At 42.5% G+C, this 14,989-nt stretch overlaps 1 protein-coding gene across 1 annotated transcript in view; it reads left to right on the forward strand.

Moving 5' to 3' along the window:
- The window catches only part of RFC1 (replication factor C subunit 1), a 311,481-nt gene that overhangs the window by 192,732 nt on the left and 103,760 nt on the right, over window positions 1-14,989 (forward strand). Inside the window, exon 9 of the mRNA XM_029605127.1 lies at window positions 7,529-7,606. Coding sequence (XP_029460987.1) covers window positions 7,529-7,606 — 78 coding nt within the window. The remainder of the gene's footprint in view (window positions 1-7,528; window positions 7,607-14,989) is intronic.

Below are 14,989 nucleotides of genomic sequence, written 5' to 3' on the forward strand. Positions count from 1 at the left end.
CCATGGGTTCGGAAACCGGTTGCCGGCAAAATTGAGCATCCGGTTTTCAACCCGCAGGCCGATTTAAAAAAATTTTTTTTTAAATTATTTTTAACTTTTGAGACCTCCGACTTAATATCGCCATGATATTAAGTTGGAAGGTGTACAGAAAAGCAGTTTTTATTGTTTTTCTGTGCACTTTCCCAGTGCTGGTAGAAATTAACGCCTACCTTTGGGTAGGCGCTAATTTCTGAAAGTAAAATGTGCGGCTTGGCTGCACATTTTACTTACTGAATTGCACGGGAATAACTAATAGGGCCATCAACATGCATTTGCATGTTGCGGGCGCTATTAGTTTCGGGGGTGTTGAACGTGCGTTTTCGACGCTCTATTACCCCTTACTGAATAAGGGGTAAAGCTAGCGTGTGGAAAATGCGCGTCCAGACTGTATCGGCCTGTATGTCAATAAGTGGCAACTTCAACAAATGAATTCACCAAGTTCAGAGAATGCCCTGTCCTTTGATGAGCAGGTGGAGAGACATTCTCTGCACCAATTTTTTGTGGGTAGGGCACCAAAATGTTTGTCACACACAGAAAAACTGTAAATGTAAGTCTCAATATTAATCAGACATATAAAATTAAAGAATAGAATTATGCAGCATATATAAAAAGAGTCCACAAAGTGTAGCTGTAAGCAAGAGACATCCTCGAGGTATGTGTTTCAGAGTTCTTGCTCTGCACGTGTTCCAGTGTTCCTCTTTCTGCTGGTTTCCTACATGTTGGATGTCTCATCAATTTCAGTGAAAGCAGGTGCTTGTAGCGATGCACTGCAGCAAAGATTTAACCGCCAGAGCAACCCACGGTATATGGCCTTGCCCCTCCTGCTTTCTGCAATGGAGCCAGATGAGTCATGAGATTTTATCCACGCACATTTGTCATACAAAGTATTCACCGGTGGCAAATAATCCGGTGGGTCTATCTCCTCCTCCTCACTCATTTCTTCAGTAAATTCCTCAACATCAGCATTTAAAACCTTTGGCATTGGCTTTTCCAAAACTGCAAATACTGCAGCTCTGTGATTTATCACAGTTGGCTTAATCTGAACATGCCCTGGGGCTACATCAGCTGTAAGAGTCATATGCTGCCCTAGTAACTGCATCACTTTAGTAAATGTGGGGTGTGAATCCTTGCCCCCTGCCACTGACAATATAGTGGCAAGCGTCTGGGCAATAGGGATAATTTCTGGCCCAGCAGCTAGAATCCACGCCTTTTGGTAACTGGGTGGAATCGGCAAATCACCTGCCTGATGTACAGGGTGCTTTGTTATGATAGCCCTATGGGCAGTTAAATTCTGTAGTACTTTAATTCCCTCTGCATTACTATTCCATTGCATAGCACCAGTATCATAGGTAAAGGCTGCTTCATCTGGGAAAAATGTGTTAAATAATTCAAGTAGAAGAGTGCCCAAAGGAACTCTCCCCTCTGTTCCTCCTCCCCTCTGCATAATATCTGTGGCTAACAGCTAGTGCGTGGACAGAGGACTCAAGTCCTAATTCCCTGGCTGTCACTTCCAGTGTTAGAGTCCCTGACATGGATATAAACATGCTACCCAGGGGAGAATCCCTTCCCCAGGCTGCTGTCTGTATGCTGCCCCAAGGGAATCGCCTGGCCTCATATTCTAACATCTCCTTGTTTACTCCCTGGAATTACTCCAGTTTCCCCCACCAGTCGCTCATAATCTAACCTGGGTGGGTTAGGGATTCCGTTATTCCCGAGGGCCGTGAATAATGCATTTTTCCAACCAGATGGTGTTTGTTTTGCCCCCTCATTCACATCTATCAGAGTCGTTTCCTCACTTGTCTCCCTGGTCTCAAGAGTACACACTTTCACAGAAGGGCTCACACAGGAAGGAAAGGGAATGGGTCCATCAAAAATGTCCCAATCTAAAGGGGCACCCATGACCACCTGGTGAACCTTAACAAGGTTTACTGCTACTCTTGATAGTAAGCGGGTAGAAAGAGCAGTAACTTAGCTTCACCCTTGTTTGACAACAGCGTCCGTGCACTGTTGTTGGGCAGTTTCCTTTGCCTGCATGGCAGAGTCGATGAGTACTTCCTGATGCTGTACCCTGATGTTTAGCTGCTCCTTCTCCCGCTTCAAAGCTGCCACCTCCTCTTGGAGGGCTTTGACCTGCTTATCAAGGCTCTGCAACCTAGAAAACACAACATGCTCTGGTAGACCTACGGGCACTGTTCACCTTCAGTCCAGAAAGCACATCGGCTGTAGCAAAGGGAAGTGTTTGGTGCGATGCTGCCAACTCTGGGTTCCTGGGTACCTGTCATGTGTGAGAGGATTTGGGCTACAGCAAACCAGGGTTCGTGCCCTGACCAACCCAGCACTAGGGCCTGCACATCTTGTTTTCTTTTCTGAACATCGCCAGGAACATCGTCATATCTCTAACAGGATGGGCAGTACAGCTCCTGTCCCACCATAGCAAAATATTGAGGAATCCCACTGCTACCACCAAGTGTAGTATGCATGGGTTCGATGGATCCCTCAGTTTTGCCCCATCTTGTAAACCTATGCTGGAGGTTTGTGTTTATGCCCTTTGCAACCCGTCTAAATGATCAGCTTATAAGAACTGACCAAGCATTCATCTACCCTCCCCCTGCTTCCTGTCTGTTATATTCCTATATAAATAGCAATAATATTCAGAGATTGTAATTATTGTTATAAAGTGGTTATATTTTTCTTAGCTATATATAATAAGATAAAATATTTCTTTAGCAATAATAAAAATAGAATATAATAGATAGAAATGGTAAGCGTTTAAGAGGCTAAGCTGAGCAATATACAAATCAGTGGCAGTTACTTCCCTGAGAGATCTCTGAATCTGAATTGATTGTCCGGTCAATCACCTACTATGAGGCCCTTATAGATAGGCACTCATGCTCTCTCTCAGTGTGAGCTGTGAAATTGGAAATATCGCAGGGCGCGAAAAGTTTACCGCACCATGCGATACTACCGATGCGATGCGGTATGTTATTGTGTGGTGCGGTAATTCTAAAATTTCCATAAACATGCCCCTTTTTCTTAGCGCAGGTGTTATCCATGCATTATTAATGCATTTTCATGAATCTAGGGGTTGGGATCTCCAGAAAACATATGCAGCAGTAAGCATGATTTCCAGTATAACTTCAAAATAATGTCCAGAGAATGTGCTTTTCCGGGAGTTTATTCTGATGATATACTTAGCTGGCAGCTGGCCAATCCACATTCTATGGAGCTGGCATGTTGGAGACGAGACTGGCTTTCTTGCAGGGCATGTCTATAGTATTTCATTTCTGGGTTCTTTTATTCCTTTTCCAGCTGCTATATCTGTCACTCATGTTTGGCATATGTGTCTGCTGGACAAAGTTTTTGGAAATTTCCATTTTGTTGTAAGGGGAGAGTGGGTATTGTGCTCACTGCAACTTTTGCAACTTTTCCTTCCTCCTGTCTCTCTGAAGTTCCCAATCCAAACTTGGGCTGTCAGTTAGGGTAAAAGAAGTGGGCTTGCTCTTGTTCATTTTCCTGTTCTTCACCAAGCATAAGAAGGTTTCAGCAGTGAGTAATAGTAGCTGCAGTAGTGCTCAGACTCAGAGTTGTTTCTGCCTCTTGCTGGAGTACATATATTAGAGTTTGAGTGCTCCCAGAAGTGAATAAAAGGTGCATGTGTATTTAGGTGACTTCCTTGTTTGCAGGCAAGTTTGAGTGGCATGGAAGTTGTTGATTGAACATCCATGGTAGAGTTTCTCAAATCTTTTCCAGTCACCCCACAGCCAGTCTGGTTTTCAGGATATTCACAATGAATATGCATGAGAGAAAATCCGCATATACAAGATCTTCAGTGAGTGCAGATTTTCACATGCATATTTATTGTGGATATCCTTAAAACTAGACTATCTTGTGTGGTCACCAGCTCATGTTTGGGAAGCCCTGATCTGTTGGGGCTGCTGCTTCTTCATTCTCCAAATCTCTTTTGTTGGATTATGATGAATATTTTCTTGTTTTGACAGCTAGCTTCTTTGACTTTTACAGTAGTTGCTGTTTGAGATTTTGACTCTGCCCGCAGTGTCTAAGAATTTGGGTAGCTTGAACCCTGTGTCATTCATGACGAGATTATACTGTAGGTTGATAGAGCCTGCTTGGTGCACTTTTCTATAGTGGCTTTTGTAAATGCCATCAGTACTTCTATTTCAATAATAATACAAAAAAACCCCTCAATCCCAGTAGTTAAAAAGTATATAAGAACATAAGATAACCCATACTGGATCAGACCAAGGGTCCATCAAGCCCAGTATCCTGTTTCCAACAGTGGCCAGTCCAAGTCACAAGTACCTGGCAAGTACCCAAACATTACATGAATCACAAGCTACTATTGCTTATTAATTAATATCAGTTTATGGGTTTTTCCTGTAGGAACTTCTCCAAACCTTTTTTAAACCCAGATAGACTAACTGCGGTAACCACATTCTCTGGCAATCAATTCCAAAGCTTAACAATGTGCTGAGTGAAAAAGAATTTTCTTCAATTTGTTTTAAATGAGCTACTTGCTAACTTCATAGAATGCCCCCTGGTCCTTTTATTATCTGAGAGAGTAAATAACCAATTTACATTAACTTGTTCAAGTCCTTTCTTGATTTTGTAGACCTCTATCATATCCCCCCTCAGTCGTCTCTTCTCCAAACTGAACAACCCTAACTTCTTTAGCCTTTCCTCATAGGGCAGCTGTTCCATGCTCCTTATCATTTTGGGTCGCCCTTCTCTTCACTTTCTCCAGTGCAACTGTATATTTTTTAAGATGTGGTGGCCAGAATTGCACACTGTATTCAAGATGCGATCTCACTGTGGAGCAATATAGAGACATTATGACATCCATTGTTTTGTTTGCCATTCCCTTCCTACATTCTGTTTGCTTTTTTGATCACCACAACACACTGAGCCGACAATTTCAATGTATTATCCACTATGACGCCTAAATCTCTTTCCTGGGTGGTAACTCCTAAGATAGAACCTAACATTGTGTAACTACAGCGAGGGTTGTTTTTCCCTATTTGCATCACTTTGCACTTGTCCTCGTTAAAATTTATCTGCTAGTCTTTCAGTCTTGCAAGGTCCTCCTGCAATTCATCACAATCCGCTTGAGATTTAACTACTCTGCATAATTTTGTGTCATCTGCAAATTTTGATCACTTAGCTCATCGTATCCCTTTCTAGATCATTTATAAATATATTAAAAAACACCGGTCCAAGTTCAGATCCCTGAGGCACTCCACTGTTTACCTTTTTCCACTGTGAAAACAGACCATTTAATCCTACTCTCTGTTTCCTGACTTTTAACCAGCTTGCAATCCACAAAAGGACATCGCCTCCTATCCCATGACTTTCTAGTTTTCTTAGAAGCCTCTCATGCGGGACTTTGTCGAATGCCTTCTGAAAATCCAAATACACCACAACTACCGATTCACCTTTGTTCACATGTTTATTCAGCCCTTCAAAAAAATGTAGGAGATTTGTGAGGCAAGACTTCCCTCGGATAAAATCCATGCTAGCTTTGTCCCATCAAACCATGTCTATCTAAATGTTTTGTGATTTTATTCTTTATAAAAGTTTCCACGATTTTTCCCGGCACCGAAGTTAGACTCACTGGCTTATAGTTTCCCAGATCATCCCTGGATCCCTTTTTAAATGTTGGGGTTACATTGGCCATCTTCCAATCTTGAGGTACAACGTATGGTTTTAATGGTAGGTTACAAATTAATTGAAATAGGTCTGAAATTTCAGTTTTTAGTTCTTTCAGAACCCTAGGGTGTATACCATTTGATCCTGGTGATTTACTACTCTTCACTTTGTTAATCAGGCCTTCCAATCTTCCAGTTCACCGTGATTTGGTTCAATTCATCTAAGTCATCACCCATGAAAACCTCCGTTACGAGTATCTCCCCAACATCCTCTTCAGTAAACACAGAAGCAAAGAAATCGTTTAATCTTTCCGTGATGGCCTTATTTTCTCTAAGTGCTCCTTTAACCCCTCGCAGGCTTTCTGCTTCTAATATATTTAAAAAAGTTTTTATTGTGAGTTTTGCCTCGATGGCCAACTTGTTTTCAAATTCTTTTAGCCTGTCTTATCAATGTCTTACATTTAACTTGCCAATGCTTATGCTTTGTCCTATTTTCTTCTGATGGATGATCCTTCCAATTTTTGAATGAAGATCTTTTGGCTAAAGTAGCCTCTTTCAAATGAACAAAAATCAAATAATACAGTAGACATGGTGTTTACATTGTTCATTATGATCTTGTTCTGGCTACAACTAAAGAGTAGGGATGAAAAGAAAAAGGATGGTATCTGGTTTGGTTTGTCAGGGTACAAATTGAGGTTGGCTTGTCTGCAAGTTGTGTCAAATTAATAGTAATCAACTGGATTTACATTATGTAGAATCAACAATAAACTAAGAGCGGGATCTTGATGGCTATATTTAGAAATGTAATATGATGTGATAGGATGATGATTGATGATAAAATTTGCAATTATGTAAATAAATCTACAGCTCTCCAGAGACTGGCTGGGTAATGCAGCAGGTTAGCGGGGTGCTTTCTGGGAAGGCTAAAGAGATTAGGGCTCTTCAGTTTGGAGAAGAGATTGCTGAGGGGAGATATAATAGAGGTAGTGTGGAACGGATAAATGCAAATTGGTTTTTTACTTTTTCAGAAAATACAAGGACTAGGGAGCATGCAATGAAGTTACTAGGTGATACATGTAAGACAAATAGGAGAAACTATTTTTTTTTTTTTTTTACTCAACTCATAATTAAATTCTGGAATTCATTGCGATAGGATGAGGTGAGAACTGTTTGTGTAGCTGGGTTTAAAACGTTTTAGACAAGTTCCTGGAAGAAAAGTTCATAAATTGTTATTAAGATGGACTTTGGGAAATCCATTGCTTATTCCCTGGGATAAGCAGCATGAAATCTTTCTACCCCTTGGGATCCTACCAGTTACTTGTGACCTGGACTGGCCACTGCTGGAAACAGGATACTGGGCTTGAGGGACCTTTAGTGTGACCCAGTATGGCAAATCTTATGTTCTTATGTTATGCTCTTAAGGCCGGTGGGGGGGGGTGTGCCAAAGAGACTGAGTGTTGTGGAAGCAGCCATGCTAGTGCTTGTGGATATTTAGATTATTACAAAGCTTTGTGATTAAGGAAGGGTTCCAGGTGTGAACTAAGTTAGGGATCTCGTTTGTTCACCTCACCAAACGATGGGATATAGAGGGAGAAGACAGCTAAAACTGTCTTGGCTAAGGAGGGATAGCTTATAAACTGTGACTAGCAGCTGAGATTGATCCTTAGTAACATGGATGGGATTAACTGAGCAGACTGGATGGATCAGTTGGTCTTTTTTTTGTCTTCTATTATTTTAGTATGGCTGAGAAAATGTACACAGTTTTAGTTTTCATTTAATAAGTTCTGACTGAAATAATTTTTTCCCTTTTTTTGCTATCCCCTCAGCTGGAGAGACAACTGCATGAAGATGATGAATTTGCCAGAACTTTAGCAATGCTGGATGAAATGCCAAAGAACAAAAAGGTGACTTGGTTTTTTGGTCTTGCAGTTTCCTTTTGCATCTCTGAACTTCTAGCTCAATTGGAATCAGGTTGTACTGGGCTATAGCATCCTGAGCCTTCATTCACAGTTACCTGGAGTTCCCCCCCACCCTGTTTTTATATCTCCCTCCCACCTCAGCCCAACCATCATAATCAGAGTTTGCCTAGGGTCCACAAACTGTAGCTCTCTTTGAAGCTGGTGTGAGCCCTGAGTCTGGCCACTAGGTAGAATGGGGCTATGAACAATGCCTTCATTGCATTCCTAGCCCTGGCCAACCCAGAGAGCAGAAGCCTGACTGTAAGAAACTCTGCTTGACTCATGCTGGTGAAAGTGGATTGGACTGAGTGAGGGAGAGGTGGAAGAGGCTGCCAATAGTGTTACCATGGGCCTGCAGCACCTCATGGAAGAGCATTCCTTATGCATGCCACCTTGTATGATTACACACCCCAGAAGCCCACTATGACTATTAGGGTGCCATAGAGTGATGTGAGAACCAAAATTGGCCTTGTGGAATTCTGTGATGATTTCCCGTAGTAACTACAGGCTGTGAGCCTGACGTTGGTGTCTGGTAAAATTGTAGAAACTATAATTAAGGAAAGGTAAGTCATACCTTTTTAATCTATTAGAATTTTTTGGTGGTGTAAACAAGCATGTGGATAAAGGAGATCCGAGTGATATATAGTGTATTTGGATTTCCAGAAGGTGTTTGACAAAGGCCCTTAAGGATCCTTAGTAAACTAAAAAATCATGATATAGGAGGCACTATCTCAGTGTGGATCGGTAACTGGTTAAAAGGTAGGCAACAAAAAGTAGGACTAAATGGACAGTTTTCCCAGTGAAGAAAAGTGAATAGTGGAGTGCTCCAAAAATCTTTCCTGGGGCCACCTCATTAAATAATGATCTAGAAAGGGGAGTGAGGAGTGAAGTGATCAAATTTTGCATTTGACGTAAAATTATTCAGGGTAGTTAAAACACAGGTAGATTGTGAGGAACTACGGAGTGATCTTTTGAAACTGGAGACCTTGTCTTCTAAATGGCAAATGAAATTTAATGTGGACAAGTGCAAAGTGATACACATACAGGCCGATGCAATACAGTGTGCTCAGTCGAGCGCACGGCTTTACTCACGTGTGGACGTGTGTCTAAACCCCCTAATGCAATAAGGGGATTAGCGCACAGCTAATAGCGCTCATCACATGTAAATTCATGTTGACAGGGCCGGCGGAAGCACTAGGCGAACTAGGCGATCGCCTAGGGCGCTGAGCATTAGGGGGCGCCGAGCCGCTGATGGCCAATGGCCGTCGGTGGACGTCATCCCAATAGCGGCTGAGCGGTGAACTACTGCTATGCTGTGTGCCGAATACACACAGCAAGAAGATCGGCGGGGCCGTGGTGGAGCTCAAGTCACCACGGCCGGAAGAAAACAATCGCGTCTAAACATGCTGGTGCTCCAGCTCCTTCCTGCCCGCGCGGCCCCGGAAGAAAAATGTTGCCGGAGCCGCGCGGGCAGGAAGGAGGAGGTGCATCAGCCAATGCAGGAGCTTCTCCTCCTTCCTGCCCGCGCGGCCCCGGAAGAAAAATGTTGCCGGAGCCGCGCGGGCAGGAAGGAGGAGGATCATCAGCCAATGCAGGAGCTTCTCCTCCTTCCTGCCCGCGCGGCCCCGGAAGAAAAATGTTGCCGGAGCCGCGCGGGCAGGAAAGAGGAGGAGCATCAGCCGCGTACAGAAGAGGAGCAGCGCGGCTCGAGAAGTCCGGGGCCGCTGCAGAGCCCATCCTGCAGCGGCCGTGAAGAGGAGGCCCAGAGATGAGAGAGAGACTGAGGGTTTGTACAGTGTGTATGTGTGCGTGTATGAGATGAGTTGAGAGACTGTGTGTGGGAGTGAGGACCTGAATGTTTGCAGAGACAGCATGTGAGAGCCTCTGTGTGTGTGTGAGAGAGACAGCATGTGACAGTGAGAGCCTGTGCTTGAGCAAGACAGCATGTGGGAGTGAGAGAGAGCCTGTGTGTGTGAGAGTCAGACAGCATGTGCAAGAGAGAGACTGTGTGTATGAATGATTGTATGAGAGAGAGCATGTGACAATGAGAGCCTGTGCTTGAGCAAGACAGCATGTGGGAGTGAGAGAGAGCCTGTGTGCCAGAGTCAGACAGCATGTGCCAGTGAGAGACTGTGTGTATGAATGATTGTATGAGAGAGAGCATGTGACAATGAGAGCCTGTGCTTGAGCAAGACAGCATGTGGGAGTGAGAGAGAGCCTGTGTGCCAGAGTCAGACAGCATGTGCAAGAGAGAGACGGTGTATACATGATTGTATGAGAGAGAGCATGTGAGAGTGAGTGCCTGTGTATGTGTGTGTGTGAGAGAGAGAGAAAGCATGTGAGAATGAGAACCTGACTGTGTGTTTGAGGGAAGAAGACAGATGGAGAGAAAAGAAATATGTTATAAAAGGAATTGGCAAAAAAATAAGAAAGGGAAGGTGGAAAAAAAAAAAGCCTGTGACCAACTGATTAGAAAACTAAGATCAGACAGCAAATGTAAAAAAAAATAAATTATTTTTTACTGATTGGAACATGTAATCTTTGGGAATGTGCAAGAGTAGCACTTTCTCTATGCAGATCTCACAATGTACCATGAGGCCTGCACAGAGGAGGCAGCAGAATGGGCTTCAGTGCCAATAGTAGCAATCAGCACCTCCGCAATAGCCATACAGCAACAGTGACAGTGGCAGCAGAGGAATGAGAGAGGCTCTGAGGTTGCTGGCAAAAGAAAGAGAGGGGGGTCTCTGCCTTTAGCGTGTGCATGTGTATGAATGGGAGTTTGCCTGGCGGTGTATGTGTGTGAATGCATGGGTGCCTGCCTGAGGGTGTGTCTGTGAATGAGAATGAATGGGTGTCTTCCTGGGGTTTGTATGTGTGAGAATAGATGCCTGCCTGTTTGTGCTGTATGTGTGTGTGTGAGAATAAATTGGTGCCTGCCTGGGGGTCTGGGTGTGAGAATGAATGTGTGCATGCCTGGGGGATGGGGAGGGAGTGGTGTGAAAATGAATGGGAGCCCGCCTGGGGGTCAGTGTGAGAATGACTGGGAGCTTGCCTGTGTGTGTGTGTGTGTGTGTGTTTGTGTGAGAACGATTGGAAGCTTGCCTGGGAGGGTGTGTTTGTGTGTATGTGAGGGAGCCAGTGAGAGCATGAGTGTGTATGAGAAAATCCAGGGGAGTAAGAGTTTGTGGGGGGGGGGGTGTGGGGGGGGGAGAGAGTGCCTTAGAGCCTGAGTGTGTCAGTGTCTGTGAGAGCGAGAGGTTATGGTTGGGTATAAGAGCATGAATGTGTATGTATGTGACAGTGTATGTGTGAGAGAGAATGGACATGTGAGTATGTGTGAGAGAGAGAGGATAACCTCAATCAAGAGCTCCCATGTATGGACAGCAGGGGCTTTTTAAAATCCTTATTAGTTTTAATTATTGTGTGTTATTTGATATATGTGCTGTTTTGAAATATTTTATTGGTTTTAGGAAATTGTAAAAAATGTATATGATTTTAATTAATAGAAATTCTATTTATCATTAGTTTTAAAATATTATTTTATTAGTATGGTTTACTATTATAACTGATGCTTTATGTTTCTTGATTTTATTTGTTTTATGAAGAATGGTGGTTCTGTTTTTCCATTGTTAATACACAGAGTCTGGCTTCTTGGGGTTTCCATTTCAGTTTTTTCTAATTTGTGCTCCTTTATTTTGTATTCTGTATTTGGTGAGGGTCTGTCTCTGCTCTGTGTGTGTGACCATGATGAGAGATTCTGCTAGCATAGGGATCTATAGCAATCGGGTTTGTTTTGTTTCCTCAGTAGGTGGAGTATTGGTATTCTAGGACCCAGTGTAATATTTACCCTTGCTTATTCACAGGTAGGGTTATTGTTGTTTGAGTCCTTGGTGTTATTACTGTTATGTTATGATGGGATTGCAGTATAGATTTTGAGTGTCTTTTTTGTGGTGTTTTGTGTTAGTTCACAATGTGCCTGGCAGTGGAAGCTGTTTGTGCTGCTGTTACTGTGAAGTGACACCAGAATTTGAAAATATCTTTCAGTATGATGAGCTGTAAGGGAAACATCCAAGCTCCATTGTTTGGGGGAATTTCAGTGGATGCACAGAGTTACAGAACTGGAGGTACAGGATTTATATTGACATTCTGTTCCTTCCTATATATTCCTGACTTCACTCTCATAGCCACATAGAATCAGTTGACTGAGGCTATCAACATAATTTTATAGTGTGAAACTGGCCAGCTTTTTAAAATAACGCAGAGGACCCTTTGGACTTTTTTATTAACACTTTTTTTTAATAACCAATTTTAAAGCAGGATCCATGCTATAGAGGTGGGTGAGATGAAGAAATGTCATTTTGGCGCCCCCCCCCCCTCCCCCCCCCAATTCTTCTGTCTGGAGACACCACTGATTTTCTGTGACCTTAAGCATTAGTACAAGAAGGATTAAGGGGGGATGCTGGAGAGGCACACATGCATTGGCCCCCGGGCACCGGAGACCCTTGGTACGCCACTGGGTGCGAGCCATATGGAGCCGCAAGTGGTGGCAAAGAGGAGTGGAGTTTGGCAGGCCGCAAGCAGTGCCCAACCTGCTTGCGACCCAGAAAACCCCAGTCAGCGGGCGTGATCGAGAATGAGGTAAGGGTCGGGGCCGAGACCGGGGGGGGGGGGGGGGGGGGCGCAAGGGAGAAGGCTCGCCTAGGGCGCCAAATCCCCTTGCACCGGCCCTGGCTATTACCCACCTATGCAAAAAAAAAAAAAAAAGTGCGCCCGATGTGCACATTTTTACTCTCAGAAAGTAACGCCTGCATCGGAGCAGACATTAATTCTTGAGTGGCCCTTAAATTTAACAGAAAAACAGAAAATACTGCTTTTCTGTAGTTCCTCTGACTTAATATTGTGGAGATATTAAGTCGGAAGAACTGTTAGAGTAGCTGCGTTTTTAAAAGGTTTGGACAAGTTCCTGGAAGAAAAGTCCATAAACCATTATTAAGGTGGATTTGCAGAAATTCACTGCTTGTCCCTGGGATAAGCAGCATGGAATCTATCTACACTTTGGGATCCTGCCAGGTACTTGTTCTTATGCTTTCACCTTACTTTGGGAAGGGGTGTGGGGATGGTGGACACTTCTAGGAGGGATATGAGAGTCATGCAATTTGTATTTGTTGTATTTAAAGAAGAGCAATGTATCAAAGGGAAGGCTTACAGAATGCCTACGTTAACCATTAATTAAACTGTGAAATGCTGGGATAAAGGGGCTCTAAAAACAGTCAGTATATGGGAGATGATATGTAAAATTAGAACAGGGGCACTTGCTCAGTTTGCTATAAGTTCCTTCCATAAGAAATGACAAGGTTATGGCTTCTTTTCGGTTGCTTTCTATAAATATGAAAGGTCTTAACACGCCTAATAAGCATCAATTGTTTTACAAGGATCTTGAGGGGCTTCATGCCTCAATAGTATTTCTACAAGAGACACTTCTGAAGAGTAGATATGAACAATTAATGTATTCTCAGAAGTATACTCATCGCTTTTTTACTCCTAGCTCCAATCCGGCTAAGTGCACAGGGTTAGGAATTCTGATTTGCAAAGAACTGATTTTTTAATATAAAATCTGTATTAGAGACCCTCTAGGTAGGTATATTATTTTACAGATAGCAATCAGTGATATATTATATACTCTAGTTAACATCTATGCCCCGAATAAGGATCAGAGGGAGTTTTTTGACAAGTTACATTTGGTTCTCTCTAGCCATTGTGATAGTAAGATTATTCTTTTTTTGGGGGGGGGGGGGGGATTTCAGTATTATCAGATTATCCGCCATACATACTTCCCAGGGTGTGGCCCCAGCATAAAAAATCCATAGGGACAAACTGAAACACTTAATGGAAGAATGGAATTTGATAGACATCTCAAGATTACACTTCCTGACTTCTAGGAGTTGTACCTTTTACTCTGTTGCACATAACACATTTGAGAATTAACTATTTTTTGGTAGATAAAGGATTGGTAAACAGGGTTTCCAAAGCTGATGTAGAAGTCATTACTTGGTCTGACCATTTGCCTGTTTGGATATGTAACGTGTTTGCTAATTATGATATGGGACACAAATTCTGGAGATTGCATGAATCTTTATTGGCAGATGAGGACTTTAATGCAAGGATAGTGAAACATATCAAGAATGTGGTTTTTTGTTTTTTTTTTTTTTATATTTCTTTTATTAAAACCAGAGAGAATTCTGAACATTAAACAATAGCAGGAAATAAACATGATGAGTACAGGAGACACTCGTACAGATCAAGGAATTTTTGGAAATAAATAATAATGGAGAAGCCTTGAAGGCCTTTGTAAGGGGTGTTTGATTTCCAGAGCTTCTTACCGAAAAAAGATAAAAGATAATTCAGAACTGCAAACTAAAATAAAAGCTCTAGAGCAGAACCATCAATTATCAGGTCTAGCCAGGATCTTATCACTTTTAAATAAGGCCAGAGAAGATCTGAAGGGGTTGGAACTGAATACTTTAGCGCATTAGTTGGAAATTGTTCAACAAGATTACTTTGAAGGGGGAATAAAGCATGTAAATTAAAACAGATATCGACTCAAAATAATGCTCTGAAAATTAAGACAAAGGAGGGAAATTAGTGACTACTAATATGGATTTTAGAAATAGGTTCCTCGAGTTTTATGGGGACCTAAATACAGTCTATAGTTCTATTCAGATGGTGCAGGTGGCGACATTCTTACCTATTATAAGTAAGGAAATGCAGCAATGGTTAGACAGGGAAATCTCTAGTGTGAAAATATCAACTATCCAGAACCAGGGCCTGATGGCTTAACAGCCAAATTTAATAAAACATTCTCTCTATATATCGGGAGACAAATGTAAAGGTTGTTTAATTATTTAAGGAAGGATGGGTTTTTACTTCTAACCTCTAACCTAGCGGGTATCACAATTCAGGTTAAGCCAGGTAGAGATCCTACTACCTGTGGTGCTTAACGCCTGATTTTGTTAATTAACCTAGATAGGTTGAATAAAATAATAGGGCAGATCATGCACCCTGATCAAGTAGGCTTTATTCTAGGTAGGATGGCCTCAGACAATGTGCGGAAAGTAGTCGATATAACATGGTGGGCGCAACAGGAAAACATTATTCCTCACTGTCAAAAATGTTTGACATAGTGCATTGGCCCTTTCTCTATGGAAAAAATGGGTTTTAGACAATGTTTTTGTCTTGGATACATAAGCTATACCGTAAACCTCTTGCTTGCATTAAAGTGAATGGAGGGTACTCTAATAATTTTCAGGTTGAGAGGGGACTCGTCAAGGG

Source organism: Rhinatrema bivittatum, chromosome 1 (assembly GCF_901001135.1).
Source record: "Rhinatrema bivittatum chromosome 1, aRhiBiv1.1, whole genome shotgun sequence".
NCBI classification, from domain to species: domain Eukaryota; kingdom Metazoa; phylum Chordata; class Amphibia; order Gymnophiona; family Rhinatrematidae; genus Rhinatrema; species Rhinatrema bivittatum.